Genomic DNA, 20,444 nt, shown 5'->3' with positions numbered 1-20,444 from the left:
CTGAACTTGAGTGTCTCTCTCAGCCGTGACTGTTCTCCAGGTGCCCGTCATGTGGTACGCTGTGGGTCTCAGTTCCTTGATGTCAGGCGAAAATGCCCCAGGGATATTTAACATTTAGGAATGGGCTGTTTGGGGGCCAGGAGCTGATCCAAGGCAGTCAGACTCTGCTGGAGAAGGTGGGGAGTGGATGCCAAAGGGCATCCCTCTCCCTCCAGCCCCAGATGTGTGGCGATGAGCACAGAAGGTCCCTGGTTCAAATGCCTGCTCCCTTCCCCCCAGCTGAGTGATCACCCCTCTGAGCCTCAGTTTCTCCATCTGTCTTTGTGGGTGAGAGCACCCAGCTCTGGGAGGACTCACTGATCATAAGGGTGAGCATGGAGCCTGTACAGGAGGCCTTGGTGGGATTGCTGCTACACACCAGAATTCCTAGAGCCAGCAGCGTGCCTGTGCCCCGAGGCCCGCCTCCCAGCAGCGCTTCCTGACAGAGACTGGAGGCAAGAGGCCCCAGCGGAGCACAAGATGGGCCGGTTTATTCACACAACTCTCGGGTCACGTGGTTGCCTGCTCTGTGTTTTCAGCCCCTAAACTGTCCTCGAGGCGTGTGGGGCATGTAGCTGGCCAGGGCCGCATTCCACTCCTCTGTCCTTCCGATGCCAGGCTGCCTGGGAGCTGGGCCAGGAAATCGGGGCCTGTATGTTAGATGCGCTGGTTCTTGCTCCATGTCAGACGCATCACCCAAGAGCTGAGAAGGGGATTTTGAGGACCACTCCTGACACCACACCAGCCCCACCCACCCCCGTTTATCTCAGCTGGATGATGCCAGGCTTGCTCTGCATGGATCCGAAGGTGTGGGGGGAGCAACGACTGGACTTTGATGCGGCCTCGGGTCCCCACGGGCCTCCCTCTTGGCTGGTTCAGAGGCGCACAGCCTCCTGTGGGGCTACCCGGGGCTTATCTGTCGCCTCTGAGAGCCCTTTTCCTGCTGTGGCCCTCAGGGCTCACCATGAACCCCATCACCAAGTCGCTGCCCTCCTAAGCCTTTAGTTGCTTTGTTTTTATTTTAAGGCAAAAGCAAGCAGACCTTCTAAAACACGGTCCCAGAAGTGTGGTGCACTTCTGATGAACACCCTTCCCAAGCTCACACGGGACCGTGTCTGAAGCCATCAGAAGCCTTCCTGGGTGGGCACCCCGGAAGACCCCTCCCCACCAGATCAGCCCCGAGCCTGTGGCAGTGAGGTCATCGTCCTCACCGTGCTCAATCGTCCTTGGCTGTGGCCGAGGTCATCATCATCTGAGCCCTCAAGCACTGCCCCGTCCTCCCAGAACCCACCTGGGCTTTCCCTCCCAGAGTCTCCATGGCGGGTGGAGGCACCCAGGGCTAGTGCCCTGCGCACGGGCCAGGGAGTGCCACTGTCCCCAAGGAAGCCATGTACTCAGACTTGGACCCTATCTTGTGCTAGACTCCCTGCCTCCCCCTTGGCGCAGCAGGCACACCTCAGGGGGCAGAGGTGGGGAGGGTCCAGGGTCTGCCTCTACTGGGCTCTGATTTGAAAAACAGCTGAGACACCCCCTTCTCACCTGCCACTGCCTCCTCCTACCATTTGATTAGGAGGCAGGGTGTTGGTTCCTGGGGTAGGGAGCCCAGTGGCCGCCCTCAGAACCTTCTAGATGCCCCAGTTGAAGCATGCTCAGGCCTGGGTTGCCCAGCTGCAGGCAGGATGTGGCTGGTGGATGGCAAGCCGGACCTCCCAGCACTGGCCAGAAGAGGGCAGCGTTGTTTTAGGACATGCCAGCCGGCCAGGCTCATCTCTGCTGGCTGTGTGTGTTCTGTGTTCTGGGGCCTGGGAGCCGGAGGCCATCCTGGTTAGTTGGGGAGAGGCGTGTCCCAGCCCCACTCAGCAGCCACTCAGCATGCTGCTGCTGCTGCTAAGTCGCTTCAGTCGTGTCCAACTTTGTGCAACCCCATAGACGGGAGCCCACCAGGCTCCTCTGTCCCTGGGATTCTCCAGGCAAGAACACTGGAGTGGGTTGCCATTTCCTTCTTCAATGCATGAAAGTGAAAAGTGAAAGTGAAGTCGCTCAGTCGTGTCCGACTGTTAGCGACCCCATGGACTGTAGCCTACCAGGCTCCTGCGTCCCTGGGATTCTCCAGGCAAGAGTACCGGAGTGGGTTGCCATTGCTTTCTCCCACTCAGCATGCTAAGTTGCTTCAAATGTGTCTGACTCTTTGTGACCCCATGGACTGTATAGCCCACCAGGCCCCTCTGTCGGTGGGATTCTCCAGGCAAGAACACTGGAGTGGGTTGTCTGCCCTGCTCTCCAGTTAGTCCCCTGATCATTCCACAGGTTTGATGTGGACTAGACATCAGTTTAAACTGCTTGGGGAACTCCCCCCACCACCTGCCCCTCCATCACACCAAGCCTGGGGCTACAACCTGCATCTCCATCACGGACATCCACCCCCCCCCCCACACACACACAGGCTTTGGGGTGCCTGCTGCTCACTTGGGGCCCAAACAGTCCCCTTGGCATTTCTGGGGCTCCTCTGGCAGGAGTGGGAACAATTCTGCCTGTTCCTGGGGACCCCTTGGTCTGATATGTGTCTGGCATCTGTGTGCTGCTTCCTGGGGGCAGACAAGTCATGCCTGGGTCTCCTCCCCAGCTAGCAGAGGGGCCGCAATGAGGGGTCCCCAAGTCCTCCCTTGTCTTGGTGCCTGAAGCCTTGGTCAGCTTTAGAGAAAAAGTGTTCCCTCCAAGCCCAGCCCAGGGCACCACTCCCCCGACTTTGCTGTCTTCTTAGAGGACACTTCTGGAGAAGGAAATGGCAACCCACTCCAGTATTCTTGCCTGGAGAATCCCATGGACAGAAGAGCCTGGTGGGCTATACAGTCACCAGCCAGCCCCATCCTGAGGAGTTGATAGTCTTTGGGACATGCCCCAGTCCTGGGGGCAAGAGAACACTCTCAGAAGGGCATAGGCCCTGGTGAGCCATCTGTCCAGACCCGTGGCCGTGGCCTTCAGCCTGCCATCTGGGTTGAAGCAGCCTTTGCATTCTAACCCAGTACCACACAAGCAGATACACCCAGGCAGTAACCAAGCGCCCTCACCATGGGATCCGCCCCGTGCTGTCTGTTTCTGCTGCTGCCTCCACATCCCACATGGTTGACGTCACAACCCACAGTGTGGAAGCCCCAGTCCGGTCAGCCGGGGTGCTCGCAGACACCATGGGACACTGCTTACCGAAAAGTGGAACGAAGCATGTGCTGTGCGCGTGACACCGACTCACTGCCTCCCCCGGCCCCGGGGAGGCCACTCGGCAGCAAGCCCAGGGTCCCACCCACACACGGGGCCGGGGGCCGCGTTCTTCCTGGGGTCGTGGCCCACACTGGGCTCTGCATCTCCCCACATCCTCCGCAGAAAGGTGACAGCAGTTCCATCCAGACACCGGGAGGCCCGCAGCACGTGCCGACTCTTGGCTCTGGGCTCCTGGGGCTGGTTGCCTGGATGACTTCCTGTCTACCTGGGCCCCACAGGAGCAGCTGTCCCGTGGCTGGGATGGAGAGCAGGGACGCCCAGAAGGCAGTGGGAAGAGGTCGGCCTGGGGAGTCAGTCCCAGAGCTCCAAGTGGAGGCCTTCATCCCAGGGCTCGGCACCGCACGGAGGGTCTGGCTGGGAGCCAGTGGGTGACCTGTGGGCCTTGTGTGGCCACCACCAGTGGGAAAGTCACCAGTTCACCTTCCTCTCTGTCTCAGGCTGAGGTCTGGAGGGGAAGCAGGAGATTCCTGCAGCTCAGAAATCCCCCAGCCTGGTCCAGAACGCCGACTGGGGCGGGTACACGTCGGGGTCTGAAATGGTGCGCTGCGGTGAATAGACGTACAAGTGAGTGCACATGCGTGGGCATGTGTGCACTGTGCCTGTCTGGGTGAGAGGTAGCCGAGAGCGAGGCCACAGCCCTGGGGAGTAAACCAGAGCTGCAGCCTGTGTACACAGTGACCTTGCCGTAAAGACCACAGAGTCCCCCCACCAAAACTCTTCCCAGGCCTCATATCAGAGGCAGAACCAGCTCGTAGGTCTTCTGCCTGCGGTGGGGCGGTGGGGCGGAGGGGATGGAGGGGACCTGAGGAGGGCCTGGGTGGGCTGATGGTGGCAGGTAGCCCGGGCCTGAAGTTGCCCGGGAGGAGCCAAGGGAAGACAGAACCTCTCCTCCAAGCCAGAAATAGAACCAGATGAACACATGTGAGGAATGAGCCACCAGCATATTGCTTGGAGATGTGTAATACCTCCCCAGATGGCTTAGATTATCACACGCGTTCACTCGGCCAGAGATGGTAGGGTCCCCGGTGGGTGTCCCCAGGCAGCTGGGAGGAGGGCTCCTCGTGTTCTCTGTTGAGCCAAAGTATGAGCGAATTCTCCGTCATCAGCCTGCGTTCAGAGGACGAACGGAGTGGACACAGAGGAGCTGGGGGAGATGATTTATAAAAGCGATGGTTTTCATCCCTGGATTCCAGAATGACTTGAAATCTGAATAACTAATACATGTAGGAACTCTCCGAGGGAGATTTAAAAACAAAAAAAAGGCAGAGAAAGATGGGGAACTGAGAGTGCAAAAATAGACGTCAGCCCCGTGCCCGAGCATCGCTGGGCAGGATGGAGCTGGCTGGCTGGGTGTACACTTCCTTCTCCAGAAAGTGGATGATTTTAAAACAAAAAAACCCAGCCGAAGGTTTCTAGAAGCTGAACAATAAAGCCAGACTGGCTGGGGTGCTCACCCCCGCCTGCCGTGTTTTTGTTTTTGAGAACTTGGTCAGGAGTCATGCCTGCCCCGGGGAAGGGGCCTGTTTTCACTGCTCCGGATGACTCCAGCATTTGGTGTGCTCTTGTGGGCTTCCTGGCTATTTAAATAGTTTAATTTCTGTTTTCCTTTGAGTCCTGCACAGCCTCATAGCACTTTCTGCCTGGGGGGTGCTGCTGCAGGTCTCTTTCTGATGTGGTGGCCCCCAGGAATCTGTGTCCCCACGCCCCTGGCTCTCTCCCATCTGCTCAGGCCATTCCTGGTCCTTCTGAATCAACAAACCACAGACCATTTTCCTTTGTTGCCTCCAAGGACCCCAAGTAAGAATGCTCTGCTCCCCGGGTGAAGTGGGGCCATGGCCCCACGCGGTTCCACTCCCAGGCCTGCCTGCGTGCCGGCCGCGGAGGACGCAAACCCGCAGCAGTGGTGGCAGCCATACGGTGAAAGTGGGACAACCCTGAGGCGCTTGAGGCCGAGTGCCGGAGCGAGCACAGGAGAGCCCATCTCCGGGCTCCCAGCTGCTGGCCCCAACTCGTGACTTTGCCAGGCCAGTGTTCAGAGCCTCGGTTTCCCTGCAGTTTAAGGTTCTGATGTGCTCCGCCCTCCTGGCCAGCTGGTGGGAGGGGAATGTGCCCGAGGGCACGAGTAAACCTGCAGACAGCTGTCACCCCAACCCCCTGGTGCAGCAGAGTGCCCTGGGGAGCAGATGCTAGGCGTGTCTGCTGGGGCCTCTCGCCCTTGGATCCTTGGCTCCCACACCTGGGCTGGGCGGGTCTCCTCTAGTGAGCCCCAAGTCCCACACACACACATTGGCCCACCCCAGGGTGGGTCCCCCAGAGTCTCTGACCTTGACCCAATCTGAAGTCCCTCTGCCGTCCTGGTGGGCTCTCCCCACCACCACCTGAGAATCACCTGAGTTGTTATCTGTTGACACTGTTTATGGTGTTTTGCAGTCGGAAAAAGACAGGAGATTAAAAAGTGCCCAACTGGGGACTTCGACTTTCAGCAGAGCGTCTTGAGATCCTGAGCATTCATGATTTTCCTTTAGAAACAATCCTGTTTCTGTGGATTCCCTATTGCTGCCATCAGGCCGCGTGGCCGACCCCCGGCTCCACCTGTAGGTCCAGTTGCTCGGGGTGGAGGTCCCCTGAGACAGGCACGCAGGCAGCTCCTGGAATGCAGGTTGAGCCGTCGTGTTTACCATTGAAATTTGAGGGTTTCAGGAAAATAATTTTATTTCTTTATTTTTGGCTGCGCTGGGTCTTCATTGCTTTGAGGGCTTTTCTCGAGTTGTGACAAGCGGGGTCTACTCTCTAGGTGCTGTCCAAGGACTTCTCATTGCAGTGGCTTCTCTTGTTTCAGAGCATGGGCTCTAGGGCATACAGACTTAAGCAGTTGCGACTCCTGGATTCTAGAGCACAGACTCAATAGTCGTGGCGCACGGGCTTAGCTGCTCCGAGGCATGTGGGATCTTCCCAGACCAGGGATTGAACCCGTGTCTCCTGCGATGGCAGGCAGACTCTTCTCCACTGAGCTATCAGGGAAGCCCAGCATTGGGGTTTGAGAGGCTCTTTGCATGGCAGGTGGGGCTCTGCCTCGGGGCTCCAATTTTCCGACAGTGGCTGCAGACTGCCCCCCATGGGGCGGAGCCAGGCACAGAGAGGGCAGCGCCACCCACCTCCGCCCCTCCCGACTCCTGGTCCCTAGTTCCGAAGGTACTGCAGGGGCCTGGGCCTGAGGCTGAACTGTTGTCCCCCAGTCTGTCTTGTCACCATCAGCATCATGAGTTGACCCTGACCCCATTATGGTCCAGCCCTGGGCCTGCTGTTCAGTGTCCTGCTGGTGAGGGGACAGGACAGGGAGGCTGCTCATTCTGGGCACCCCACTACTGTCTGTGGGTGCCCTGGTGAGAGCCAAGCTTGGACCCAGCAACACCTCCCTCATTTTGTCTTATCTCCGTGTGGAGGGTGTGTGAGGCAGGATTCTCACCTGCCCTTGACAGTAGGGCCAGGCGGCGAGGGTGTGGGAGCCCGGCTCCCCGCACTCCGGCCCAGGCCCACGGCTCGGGGCCCTGTCACGGGGTGTCCAGAGGGCAGCCCAGAGGCCCGGCCTCCTGACTCAGCAGCCTGCTGTCTGTCCCAGCGCCGCCCTGCCTCTACTGGCAGGGGCTCCCGGCTCCTGCTTCTCCCTTCCTCCCACACTCTCCACGCCCGCCTCTGTGCCTCCTGGTCTCTGCTCTGTGACCCAGGGATGCTGGGGGCCAGGCAGCCCCCAAGTTGGGGACTTGCTGGCCAGGCCCTGGCAGAGCACACTGCCTCTCACCACCACCCAGCAAGGAGAGGACCATGCTCCTTGGACCAAGGGGACCTCAGAACTAGAGCAGGGCTGTTGGCTGGGTTTTCACTGGGGCCTTTGGGGCTGTGAGAGCTGGGCGCTGCGCGTCAGCCCACATCTTCTGTTAGGCAGGTGCATCTGTCCTGAGGTCCCATCCGGCTCCCATGAGCATTGCCCTGTGGCTGCGGCTGTGCCCATGCTGGGTGCAGGGTGGCCCCTGAGGGGAGGTGGCGCTGTCAGAGTGCCTGTGTGGAGGCCAGGTGGCAGGTGGGGCCTGGGGATACCTCCACACCTCCCTCAGGGCGTCCGCACAGCCAGGCATCCAGGGGCCTGGCCAGCGGGGGCCGTGAGGGTGTGGTGTGTGGGCAGCCACGTTCCCCCCAACCTTCCTGCTCTGGAGCGGGAGCCTCCCGGGGTGCCCCTGGGTCCTTTACTGCTTGCGCACCGTGAGGAGACAGCAGGATAGGAGGGCCCCACACTGCTGTCTGCACAGGCCGTGTTGCAAGAAGTCTCTGGTTCAGCGGCCTTAGGTGCTGGGCAGGACGGAAGCGTGGCTGAGAGGGCGCGGGTGCCCCCGGGTGTCCCACCGGCCTCATGCCCACTCTCCTGGCAGCGTGTTCGACATGGGCGGTGAATATTACTGTTTCGCTTCTGACATCACGTGCTCCTTCCCTGCCAACGGCAAGTTCACCCCAGACCAGAAGGCCATCTACGAGGCGGTGCTGCGGAGCTGCCGGGCCGTCATGAGCGCCATGAAGCCAGGTGAGGGCAGGGGCGGGGCCTGGGGGGAGGACCACCTGGCTTGGGGATGCCAGTGGCCAGGGGGCGGGGCACCTCTGAGAAGAAGGGCCGGCGCTTTGCAGTGACCTGACTCTGTCCCCACCTCTCACGCTCAGCCAGTAAGGCTCCAGATGCTAGCAGGCCCCCAGCGCCACTCCTGGGAAAGGGGGCTGGCCACTAAGCAGAGACAGGGCTGAGGGGGGTCGGGGAGCTCAGCCCGAGGCCACCCCCTGTCCCCTCCGACCTTCTCCTCCTGCACATCTCCCTGTCCACACTGGCCGCTGGGATGTCAGCATGTCCTCTGCCCTGTCGCACAGCAGCAGCTGCTCCAGCGAGAGCTTGGCAGTGTGGACACTCGCCTGTGGTTGGGCGTGGAGCACCCTCACTTGGGGCTGCGACTGGGTGGGCAGGAGCTGAGTCTCTCTCCGGTGTGTGGGGAATGATGAGCAGAGGCTGTGGGGCCATCTGAGGACCTGGCCTGACAGGCCTTGAAGGCTGGACTCTGAGTTCATAGTGGAATCAGGGGGACTGTGGGGGTCAGATTTGTATTTCTCCATGGAACTTTTACAGTCAGTCCCCAACACACGAACCTTCAAGTCGTGAGCTCTCAGAGATGCCAGTGTGCGTGCGCATGTCCAGCCACTCAGATCAGTTCACGTGTCTGGCATTGTCTATAAAAGTCAGGTACCTAAGCTAACTTGGTCGGACTTCACGAACACGTTGTCAGAACTGAAGTCATTCGTATGTAGGAAATTTACTGTATTTACAAAGGGAAAAAGAAGGAAAGATCCTGAGCCCCTAAACTGTAAAGGCCCCTGAGTGTGGCCCTTGAGGGCCCGGAATCTGACAGCTCAGCCTGGAACCCCTGCCGCCCCGTTTCCAGTTGTTGCTGGCCGGGTGCTGCTTGTGAGGGTTCGTCAGCGGCTGCCGCCTTCAGAGGAGGCAAACTGTGAGCGGGGCTTTCCGGATGCCCCCGTCCAGTGCTGGGGAGCCAGGGAGGGGTGACGGGCCCGCACTCTCACTTGTCCGGCGGGAACAAAGCCTGGTGATCAGATGAGTCCAAAGATGAGGAACTCAGATACACCCGAAAAAGGAGACAAGGAAGGAAACCTGAAAGCTCAGCTCGGAACAGGTGACCGCATCCGCAGGACTGGCCTGGTATAGCAGCTGCAGAAGAAAACAGCATCTTGCGCTGTTTAAAAAGCAGCAGTTCTCTCTAGGTAGGGGTTAGTATGGACACTTCCAGGGCGGACTGTTGCATAAGGACAGAGGAGTGCAGAAGGTGGGGAATTCACAAAAGGTGATAAAGAAGAGGGCGAGGGGAGTGAGAACATGGATTCACAAGTGCTTGTAAATCCACGGGGGGGAGGGGCAGGAAGGGAGCCAGACAGACAGACTGGGTGGGGCACGGCGGGGAGGAAGGGTGCTCACCGGGAGCCTTTTATACTTTCTGACCTTTAAACCCCGGTACATGGCACCTGTTACCTGTAAAACTCCACCTGTGTGGAGCCATCACCCCGAGTAAGGGGCACCATCTCCTCCTCCCCTGATATCCTTGCATTACGCCAGGGAGAGAAGGAGTAGAAGGTTCTGTTCAGCTTTGAACATTGGTTGTTTAAGTTATAAGCGTTTTACTTGCTGCAAAAGGTTTGGGCTGGTGAGAGTGCATGGAGGTGCACGGCCCCAAGACCCTGGTGCGCCCACAGCCCATGGCAGATCCCTCCAGGAGCATAAAGGGACCTGCATGGACCCGAGCCTGGCTCCAGGCTGTGCTACAGAGGGTGGAAGGCTGCTGCTACACTCCACACTGGAGACTGGGGCAGGCAGTGAGGCTGAGGCATGGCAGTGGTTGTGGGCAAGGTTGGCGGGATGTTGAGCAGGTCGGGATTTGGAAGGACAGTGTCTCTCCTGGGGCTCTTTGCTTACCTAGGAGCTCCAGGCTTCACACTCCTGGCCCTGCTTAGACCCATCCTTGTGCTGGGACAGGGCGGGGGAGACACCACCCACCCACAGGCAAACCTGCTGGGTCCTGGGCAGGATCTATGTGGCACCTCCCCAGCTGGTGTCCTGGCCGACTCAGTCGACCAACAAAGCCACCCCACTTCTGCTCAGAAAGTGGCCAAGTCCACAGGCCAATCCCCAGGGCCTGTGGGGATTGCACTGAAAAGGGTCTGGTGCATGGTCCCAGCACCAGGGTCCTATGGGACTGCCTGGCCATGTGACTTTGGGGGCGGTTACAAGGCTTCAGGCCCCGCCAGGCCAGACTCAGCCGAGATGGTCCCTGGGGACTGTGAGGCAGGCCTCCCCCGGCACACAGCGGGGCACAGGCCTGGCCTGCACTGGGGGCCTCGAGGTTCCTGTGGCGGGGGGGATGGAGCAGAGCCCCCAGCGAGCCCCCCACCCCACAGTTCAAGACTGTGACACACTGTTCCCTGGGGGGCATGCCAGGAAGGCCTGGCAGGCCAGGGGTCCTGTGCTCACAGAGCTGCCCTCAGAGTGGGGTAGGTCACCTCCCCATAGTAGCACAAAGGCCGTGGCCAGGTCAGCCCCGTGCCCGGTCCTAGCGGAAATGCCCCTGGTTTGTGGGCTTGGCTCCTGGGCCAAGACAAACACCCTCAGAGACTGTGTGACTGCTTCCTGCGCCTTCCAGGGACGAGTGAATGGAGACAGCCAGGGTCACAGCAAGATGCCCAGAGGAGAGGCAGGGGCCAGTGCTTAGGCACACAGGGGTCCCAGGGTACAGCTCCGGGACTGAGGGAGGCAGGCCAGGGGTCAGCGGCGGTGGGGGGAGTGTCCCACCCTGCCACTCAGACGCAGCCTGGGAAGGAGGGCTGAGCTCGCTCAGAGGCTGCACGAGAGAGCAGCAGAGCCAGCCAGGCAGTGGTGGCACCTGGGGGAAACACCACCCTCACCAGCCCCGTGGTGAGGTGGGGGGTGGATGCAGCGGCCACGTGCCGGCTTCTGGCCCATGCAAGCAAATCTCTCCAAAGCTTCCACATCAGGGCAGGCGCCCATCCTGGGCCGGCCACCTGTCTCCACAGGCTCCCATGGGCTTGCTGATGGGACACCCAGCCCCCATGAGAGGAGGAGGTGCTGTGGGCACGGCGGGGACCAGAGCCAGTGTCTGAGCTGGCCGCCGGACAGGGCAAGGCTGTTCATTCTGCAGACTCTGGTCAGGGTCCCTTTGCCAGCTTTGCCTCCCTCCCTGGTGGGGGCAGGGGCTGCAGTGTCTGGACTCCCCTGAGGCCTCGCCTTAGAGATGGTGCAGGACACAGAGGCCCAGCAGGCAGAGATGGTGGGACAGCATGCCGTGCAGACCAGGGGCGCCCTAGGGCAGAAACCAGCACAGCCAGGACTGTGCTTGGTGAAGGCCCTGTGTCCCCCTCTGGCCTGAGAGAGGCCCCTCTGCTGGCCAAAGGGCAGTGGGTGAGTTCCCGCCCTCCCTGGCCTCTCTGCCAGGGTTTGGGGTGGGGGACCACACGGGGACCGCGTGGGGCGGTCATGCTTAACTCAGCATCGTGGCGCCGGCTGCCCAGGCGCGTGCTGCCCCTGCCCTTCTGCAGGGTGAGTGGGTCCCACGAGGTCTTGGCAGCAGGCAGGGCTGTGTGGCGGGGTGGGCTGGAAGCCCTCCGCCCCGCGCCAGTGTGGCCTGCCAGATGCTTCCCTGCAGCCCACGGGGCCTGCCCTGGGACCCCGGCCCTGAGCCTTCCCTCCTGCACCCCCAGGGCCTGGCGCGCGGTCATCCCCCGAGGGCCATTGTCTTCGGATGAAGTGAGCTCTTTGTCTGGATGGGCTGTGAGGATGTAGCTCAAGGGGCTCTCCGCTGCCTTCCCGGCTCGGCTCCGGGCCTCAGAGCCCCCAGGGCTGTCACACTCTGGGCAGGAGGCCTCAAAGCCATGATGGATGCTGCTGAGGCTCCCAGGAGCCAGGCCAGGCAGCACGCCCAGCAGGCTCCCGGCCCATCAGGGGAAGGTGTGGTCCGATGGGGCCAGGTGGGCACAAAGACCAGTCGGTGACTTGAGGCTGCTTGGGATACGTAGTGGGGCCTAGGCACCAGGACTCAGGTCCCTCTGACCCAAAAGGCAGGTGGTACAATGCAAAATGCAGATGCTGCCTTGCTACCCTGGGCCTGAGTGCACAGAGGAGTGGGGTTGGGGGCACACGTGAATCCTGGGTCCATCAAGTCATAGCACTGGCTGCGAGAGAGCCACAGGGAGGCTGGGGCTCCCGGTCAGGCCATGTGGTTGTCAGACTTGGAGCAGGGCATTGGCCCCGCCTTCTCAGGTTTCAGAGACCATTCCGTGCCTAGCTCGGGCAGCAGAGGAAGAGGCAATCGGGGAGGGCTTCCTGGAGAAAGCCTCGACACAGAGGTCCACGGGAGGCAGGGGAGTGAGACTGGGAAGATGAGGTGTCCCAGCCGAGAGAACGGCAGGTAGAAGGCACAGGGGCACCTCAGGAGTGGGTGGGGGTGAAGCTGGAGAGGGAAGCCAGGCCAAGGAGCTTGGGGCTCAGTTCTCGGGGCGGGAACTGGCCTGGTCTGACCCATGCTCCAAAGAGATGGCCTGGTGTCCCAGCCGTGTACAGGAGGCAGCGGGGGTGAGGAGTGGGGAGGAGACCGGCAGGGGTCCAGGAGAGGTGGGGGCCCATGGAGGCGTCGGGGTCAGGAGAGGTTTTGGGAAGAGAGGATGAGATTCGGTGCTTGCTGGTGGTGGGAGGGCAGGCAGGGCAGATGACCCGGTCTCTGCAGTGTGATCCCTGTGCAGTATCCCTAGTGTGAGTAGGCTCGGGGGAACCCCAATCCTCCTGGCCAGGCCTGTGGGCTCAGAGGTGCCCACGGGCTGCAGAGGCCAAGGAGCTGGGGCGTTGGGGCCTTAGGCGGGCAGGGAGACCCTGTGGCCTATGCCCACCCCTGCAGCCTAGCCCAAGGACAGTAACCTCCACTCATTTCAGGGGCCCCTGCCCTGGCCGTGGGTGTCGTAACCACCATCCGGGCCAGACACTGGGGCCAAGTTGCTGGAGGTTTAATCACTGTCACAACCCTAACCACACACAGGCAGAAACTCCCACTCCCGGCCAAGAGAGCCGTGTGCACGGCCTTCCCCAAGGGCGCGCAGGCGAGGAAGACTAGAGGCGCCGCGGGGACCGCCGGGGCCTGCACGTCCGGCCCCCACGAGGGGCCGCGAGGACAGGAGGGGAGCCGAGCTGCCAGCGCAGAGCTTGATTTATACCTGATTCCCCCCGCTGCCTGGGCCCAGCCGAGACCGCAGCCCCGCGCTGTGGAAGGTAGCCAGGTTTGAAGTCAGCCTGCTTCCCGGGCCTCTCACTTGGCGACCCGAAAAGGCCCTGCCCAAGAGAGATGGAGCCGCCCTGGGGCATCGGCCCTTCCCGGGTCCCGGGGGCCAGGCCGAGTGATGGGAGCGGAGTTCGCAGGGTTACTTGGGGGCTTACTCTTAGGCCCTGGGCAGGGGCGGGCCTTAGGAAAGAGCGTGCTGCACGCCCACCCCTGGACCAGCACCCGCTCTGCCAGGCTGTGGTGTGCCCTGGAGAGGCAGCCGCCCTCCTGGTGGAGAGACCCTAGAAGCAAGTGAGCATACTGTGCCCGGAACAAGGTGCAGATTGGCTGGGACAGCAGAGTGATTGTGATGGGGGAGGTCACTCCAGGAGGGGCTGATGTGTACGCTGAGACCTCGAGCAGGAGGGTCACAGGCCAGCCGGCTCTGGAAAGGGTCTGCCGTGCAAGGACCTCAGTGTGCTTCTAAAGCAGGGGTCCCTGGCCCGAGGAGGGCAAGGTGGGTGAGTCGATCTTAGGAAAAGAGCGGTGGCCGAGGCTGGGAAGGCTTGGCTTCTGCCCTAGGGACGCAATGATCATAAAGGGTCGAACCTACGGTCTGACTGGCCACAAGTGATGGGTGAATAGTGGCAGTTTTGGGAGCTTAGTGAGCCGGTCCCGAGTAGATGCCAGAGCCTCTACAGCCAGCTTCTGCAGCCAGTGTCGTGGCTTTTTGACAAAGGAAGCGTCTGAGGCTCCCGGAGGTGAAGGCCTGCCTAGGCCACACAGCATGTGAGCGGCCTAGCTGGGACCTGGTTATCCAGGTCTCTATTTCAGGATGCCAAACCATCAGAGAAAAGCTCCCCAACGCTGGCTCCACCCCAAGGAGTGCAGACCCAGCCACCCATGGCGACGTGGTCGTAACCTGGTCTGGACTCCAGACCTCAGGATGCCACACCCACTTCATGGGCCGGGGCAGATAGAACAGGGCTGGACTCTAAGGAGGCTGTGTATCTGGACAAGACTGGGCTTCCTCCACCCTTGGCCTCCCTGTGTCTTGTGCCGGGGACTAGCCACTGCCTGGTGATCGGGGTGCAGCACCACCAGCTCAGACCCTGGGTCCTGGGGGTTCAGGAGGTTGGATCAGCCCCAGGCCTCTAGCCAGCTCGAGACCCCAAACATGGGCCCACCGTCTCTGGCAGGATAGGGGGACACCTGGGGGACTGGTGCCCAGCAAGTGTCTGAAAAGGGAGGGCCTGTGTCTCATCTCCCTCTACCCCTTGGGCCCATCATCTGCTCCCTGTCAGCCCCAGAGGCTCAGATCCTGGTGGCCAACCCCTCACCAGTGCAGTCCAGCAAGGCCCCTTGGGGTGTGGAATCCTAGTGCTCCCCTCTTGGAGCCGAGATCATCGGGCCATGGCTGAGCAGCCCCTTGGGAGCCAGGGTAACGCCCCACATGGAGGGGCCACAGGGCCCAGCCCTGGCCACCCTCTCTGGGTGCAGGTCCCACCCTGTCCTCCTGGCCTTGTTCGTCCCAGGGCCGCTGGCCTTGGCTGGCACATGGCCTGCCCCCAGCTCCACCCTCGTAAGGTGGGGCAGGGAGCATTGCCAGCCTAGGTTCTTGTGCTCAGTTTGAGCACCCGGTGCCGTTGCTCTGTGGAGGCCCAGTGGGCAAGGCGGCCGCGCCCCAGTGACAGCGAGGCTCCTGGAGGCTGCTTCCCGAGGGCCTGAGGCTCCAGCCCTTCAGGGCCTCCCTGGGGGCCAGGCGGCTCCGAAGAGCCTGCAGTCCTCAGAACTCGGTGCCTGGGGACGCTCTCCATGGTGACCTTTGCCCCAGAAACATGGGGCCGGGATGAGTTTGATTAGAGCCCAGAGTTTGGACATCTGGGCAACCACAGAGATGCTCACCTGGTGCTGGTAGCCACAGGGCCACAGACCCCTGCCGGTTTGCCGGTGAGGCTGTGGCAGCTGCACCTTCACCCCAGAAACCTTTGCTCCCCACAGCAGCTCCAAGGATGACTCAGCCCCCCATGTGGGGGTGTGCAAGGACGCCCCTCCCCCACCCCCACCCGAGCCTCCGTCTGGGGCTCACCGAGGCTGCCCCGCACCAGCTCTTGGGGGCACGTGCTTTTCTCCTCCTGATGCCAAAGATTTTACTGGGCTCCCAGGGACGGCGGAGCCTGGTGGGCTGCTGTCTCTGGGGTCGCACAGAGTCGGACACGACTGAAGCGACTTAGCAGCAGCAGCAGCCTGGCCCTGGGAGCAGACACCACGGGAGCTGGGCCCCTGCGGGTGACCGTGGGTGAGAGGAGCCTAGCCCCTAGGGCACAGTGGAGAGAGAGGAGGGGTCTCAAGTCCAGAGCTGTGCTAAGAGAGCCCTGCCGGGGGGCAGCCTGGGCCACATCGGTCTTGCCCCTCGCCTCAGGCTCCCTGGCCTCAGCCAGTGCAAGGGCTCCCTGTGTCCCCCGCAACCTTGCCCTGGGAAGCTCTGGCCAAGCTGCCAGAGGCCACAGCTTATTGCAGCCTCCTTCTGAGCCCCAGGTGTCTGGTGGCCCGACATGCACCGCCTGGCCGACCGCATCCACTTGGAGGAGCTGACCCGCATCGGCCTCCTGACCGGCAGCGTGGACGCCATGGTCCAGGTCCACCTGGGAGCCGTGTTCATGCCTCACGGGCTCGGCCACCTGCTGGGCCTCGACGTGCACGACGTGGGAGGCTACCCTGAGGTCAGTGTGGGCGCGTCGGCCCCAGCGGCCTGCCTGTGGGCTGAAGCTGGGCCTGGCCCTCCCAGGGTGGGGTGGGGCTCCGGGACATTGCCGCAGTGTAGGGGGACAGGCAGGATGAGAAGGACTGGGCTCTTGGCAAGGCCTGCTGCCCCTCCTCCCCCTTCACTCAGGGGTTGATCCTGACCCAGGTCACTGCCCCGATCCCCCCCACACCCAAGGGCCCTGGTCCTTACATGAGGGCGTCTCCCCTGGTGGCCACCTCCACAGAACCTGGCGGGCAATGGGTGTGCTCTGCACAGGGCCTGGGGCCGCACGCTGGGGGCAGCACCTGCCTTGAAAGTGTGCAGTGCACGGGGTCCCCAGAGGGCCATGGGAGCCCCGAAGCTGGGTCTCAGTGATGGGCTGGCAGTGCACCCGTCATGTCCTGCCTCTGGCTTCATTCATCAGGTGTGATGAGGCTCCTCAGGCTGGTGGCCAGTCCATCCTGAGACGAGCTGAGCCCAGCGCCCCTTGCAAGTCCTGCCCCACCCTCTCCTGGTACAGCTTCTGTCCCCCTAGATGCCTGGGCCAACAGGGCCCCCATGGCCTCCTCGTCTCCAGGAGGCATGCTCGGCGGGACAGGGAGGCTTGTGTGGGCATCTCCAGGCCAGGCTTTCCCCTCCCCCTCCTACTGACCAAGCCTCGAAAGGACCACCCAGACAAAGCTTGAGGCTTCAGGAGGCTCTGCTGGGCAGGTGGCTGCAGCCTCCACAGGCCTCTGGGTGGGGGTGAGCTGGCCCTGCTGTCTGGCCGGGTGCCTGAAGCACAGTGGGGTGGATTATGCAATCGGTGCACGCCCTGGGGCCCACCAGCCAGTTAGCCAAGATGGCTTGGCCCCTTAGCTGCAGGGTATTTTGAAAGCTCTAAGAACGATTTTTTGGGGGGGAGAAATTGCTCAAGAGAAGCATTATTATTCAATTATTTTTTCCTCAAGTGTAAACAGTTAAATTTGGAGAAACAAAATCAGTTTTAATTTCCTAATTTCTGTCCATCACACTGTGCGCAGGGAGCCAAGAGCAGAGCCTTCCAGACATTGTTAACTAAGGTTCGTTATTCATTAGTCGCCAAAGCGCTTTTTTTCACCAGAGAAAATTGGCAGCAAACTGTTTTCATCTTTTCCAGTAAGCGGTCCTTTGTGCTCACGGAGTCTATTCTTCTGACAGATAAACATTGTGGAAAAAATATGGCTTTTCCTATAAAAGTCATTTGTTTTATTTCAGGCCTACAGACACATCTGGGTCTCCTCTGCCTGGAGCCCAGTGCAGTGGAGGCCCCGTCAAGCCCTGAGCCCAAGCGGAAGCCGGCGTGGACCCGGCGTGGGCAGGGTCCTCCCACTCCCAACAAGGCTGAAGTCCCCAGGCCTGAGGGGCTTGGCCTCTCCCCTTCATGGGGTCTTCTCCCAACTCAGCCCCACCTCCATCCTCCCAGCCCTGATCTGGCTGTCCTTGGTGAGGCCTATAGGGCAGACTCCTGGGAGCAAGTGTTCTGCGATCCCTTCCATTCACCCCTCACCTCCAGTCTGACCAGTGGTCCTGAAATCTGGAGAGAAGGCCGTCTGTACAAGTTTGAGCAAACCCCTCACCCTTGGCGCAGTTCCACAGCCACCAAGGAGATCAGGGAGGTGAGACCTCGTCAGCTCTCTGCCTCCTCCAGGCCCCTGACTTTGACAGCCTTGGAAAGAAAGGGTTGGCTCTTGGGGGCAGCATGAAGGGAAGGGAGGAGAGGGGCTGCCCAGGGGGCAGACGCAGGCTTCAGATAGCAGGAGATAGGCGCCTGCTACCCAACCCCCAGCGCCTCTCGCCTGAGCACAGGGATCCTCATCCCAGACTGTGCCCTCCTGCGCCCCCTGCCCTCCTGCCCAGACCCTCCAGGCACATAGTACTGTGGGGTCAGGTACTGCACCAGACGGGCGACTGTGCCCAGGGGTCACAGGGCCTTGGTGTCCCCTCATCACCTCCATCCCAGCCTGGCTCACACCTGGTCAGGGTGGCCGTGCACACAGTGCCCCGCTGTCCCCGCCCTCGTGGAATCACGGTCACAGCCTTCCCTGCTGTGCCCAGCCATGGATGGAGGCTGAGCCAGCCCGTTTCTGGTTACCTTACATGAACCACTAATTGAAGTCTGATGTTCTTGGCCCCCAAACAGTCAGAAATGACAGTTCCATCTCCAGCAGCTGGGCTTCCAGCGTAGAGCCACGAGCGGGGCAGGGCAAGCTCAGAGGCCGACCAGAAATCATGCCTACTGCCCGCTTGCTTCCAGGACTTGGGGAAGGCAGGGAGATTTCTGCAAGTGTCCTAGCTGCCACCTGCCCCGTTGGCCACGCCCCTGTGAGCGCTGGGGGAGAGCTGAGAGCCAGTCCCACGGCCCAGCGGAGGCCCAGCACATGGGCGTGGTGTGGAGCTGCCCCGTGTGCTCCTCGCGGCCCACACCCCCAGGCCATGCACACGGGCTGAGTGCATCTGTGCACACACGAGCCAGGGCCGGTGTCCTGCTGACAGCACCTGTCCCTCTTCCTGGAAAGCCACGCGGAAAACCTGGGCCTCGGCTTGTAGGGAGCCAGGCCCAGCACTTCAGGGCTGGTTTCCACTCTGCCTGGAAACCAGCTGCCTGGAAGAAAGCTGCAGCCTGGGAGGCCCTGCAGCCTCCTAAGAGCTTTTTTGGCTTCACAGGTTTGGCTTCAACTGCTCCCCTGGCGGGGAGAGGGCCTGGGTGGGGCAGCCGGACCCTCAGCCAGCCCCCTGGGTCAGCAGGGGCAGCATGCCTTGGGTGTGTGCACAAGTGTCCGTGGGGCACAGTTCTAGGGGTGACAAGGAGCAGGAACACAAGAAATCTGGGGGAGCGTGCAGAGAGCAGAGGGCTTTATCTGAAGGACCGTGGACGGCCCAGCAAGTCCGAGTCTGGGCTGGAGACCCCCAAGGTCACAGAGCCTCCTGTGGCTCCAGGGGGACCCAAGGGGCCAGAGCCAGGCCCCACGTGTAGATGCCTGCACGGACAGGGGCGGGTGTCCTGCACGCTCGCCCGTTTCCATCTGTCTCCCGCTGAGGTGGTGGCCCTGGCCTGGGGCTGCACCCTCCTGGGTCCCCGCTCACTGCCCTCTCCCCTCCCGCCGCCCCCCACCCACCTACCCAGGGCGTGGATCGGATTGATGAGCCCGGCCTGCAGCGCCTGCGCACGGCCCGGCACCTGGAGCCGCGCATGGTGCTCACCGTGGAGCCGGGCATCTACTTCATCGACCACCTCCTGGACGAGGCCCTGGCCGACCCGGCCCGCTCCTGCTTCTTTAACCGCGAGGTCCTGCAGCGCTTCCGTGCTTTTGGTGGGGTGAGTGCTGAGTGCTCCCAGAACGCCCCCTTCCCTTCCCCCGACACCTGTCACCTCTTTGTCCTCCAGGACAGGAGGCACAATCTTGACTCTCCTCACTTGAGAGACACCTGGCCCACCCTTTCTCATGGTCTGTCACCGGCCCTCAACACAAGTGACCCAGATTCCTACAAAACCCCTGCCCGCTCCAGGGACTGCCACCCATCTAGCAGGGGGCAAGCCAGGGTAGGCGGGTGAAGGAGCATATGTCCTGTGGGAGGCGCCTTCTGCCCAGCAGCTGCCCACAGCGGCCTTGAGGCCAGTGCCCCATCCTGGGCCATGCTGCCCACTCCACAGAAAGGGCTCTTCCCACTCAGCCTGGAGCTGTCGGGCGTGATGCTCAAACCAAGCGCGCCAGAGCAGCTCAGAGATAACGAGTGTCCATCCTTCTGACCAGGTCCGGATTGAGGAGGACGTTGTGGTGACTGACACTGGCATGGAGCTGCTGACCTGCGTGCCCCGCACGGTGGAGGAGGTAGAAGCGTGCATGGCGGGCCAGGACAAGGCCTTTGCTCCCTTCTCTGGCCCCAAGTAGAGCCACGGGTGTGCCCCGGGGTAGGGGGCTGGGCCCCAGCCTGGCAAGTTGCCTCGTGAAGGGAGGCCTGCTGATCAGCCCCAGTGGTGCTCAGAAATCACACGTGACATCATCAACCTTTGATCATACCCAATATGCTGTTTCCCTGGAGAAACTTTCTTACTACTCTTCTGTGGGATCACACCCTTCATCTAAATGTCTTTACTTTGCTTGAATGTCAGTGGCTTTTTGAATGCTAATTTTTAATTATCGCATTATTTTCAATAATCCGGTTCTCTTTACTAGCAACTAAATGTGTATTTTGCTGTCATTTGTATTCTGCTCAGGATGTTTTCTCTCAAAATCAATACACAGAATGGAATTTGCAATAAAAGATTTCCTAAAATGGACCTTTGTGCCCATACCCGCCCCCCCCATTCTTTTTTCCCTTTGCAGATGAATACACGCTTAGACCTGGGAAGTGACCCTGCAGAGCCCTCTGGGGGCCCGAATGTGTAGATGGGGTTGTCTTGCCTCTGCACAGGTGCAAAGGAGGACCGTAGCGTAAGAAGCCTTTTTGATATGGGTGGCATAGTGGTAAAGAATCCACCTGCCAATGCAGGGGACGCA

General features: G+C 61.2%; 1 protein-coding gene across 2 annotated transcripts in view; it reads left to right on the top strand.

The window, feature by feature from the left end:
* The window catches only part of PEPD (peptidase D), a 119,864-nt gene extending 99,640 nt beyond the window's left edge, over positions 1 to 20,224 (top strand). For both annotated transcript variants that reach the window (XM_010814804.4, NM_001080318.2), the window contains 4 exons: positions 7,740 to 7,888; positions 15,717 to 15,901; positions 19,070 to 19,261; positions 19,698 to 20,224. In XM_010814804.4, coding sequence (XP_010813106.1) covers positions 7,740 to 7,888; positions 15,717 to 15,901; positions 19,070 to 19,261; positions 19,698 to 19,835 — 664 coding nt within the window. In that variant the 3' untranslated portion in view covers positions 19,836 to 20,224. The remainder of the gene's footprint in view (positions 1 to 7,739; positions 7,889 to 15,716; positions 15,902 to 19,069; positions 19,262 to 19,697) is intronic.
* The last annotated feature ends 220 nt before the right edge of the window (positions 20,225 to 20,444 follow it).

The sequence above is a fragment of the Bos taurus genome, chromosome 18, assembly GCF_002263795.3.
Source record: "Bos taurus isolate L1 Dominette 01449 registration number 42190680 breed Hereford chromosome 18, ARS-UCD2.0, whole genome shotgun sequence".
NCBI lineage: Eukaryota > Metazoa > Chordata > Mammalia > Artiodactyla > Bovidae > Bos > Bos taurus.
Note: the sequence above shows the minus strand (reverse complement) of the source record. Positions and strands in the feature narration are given on the sequence as shown.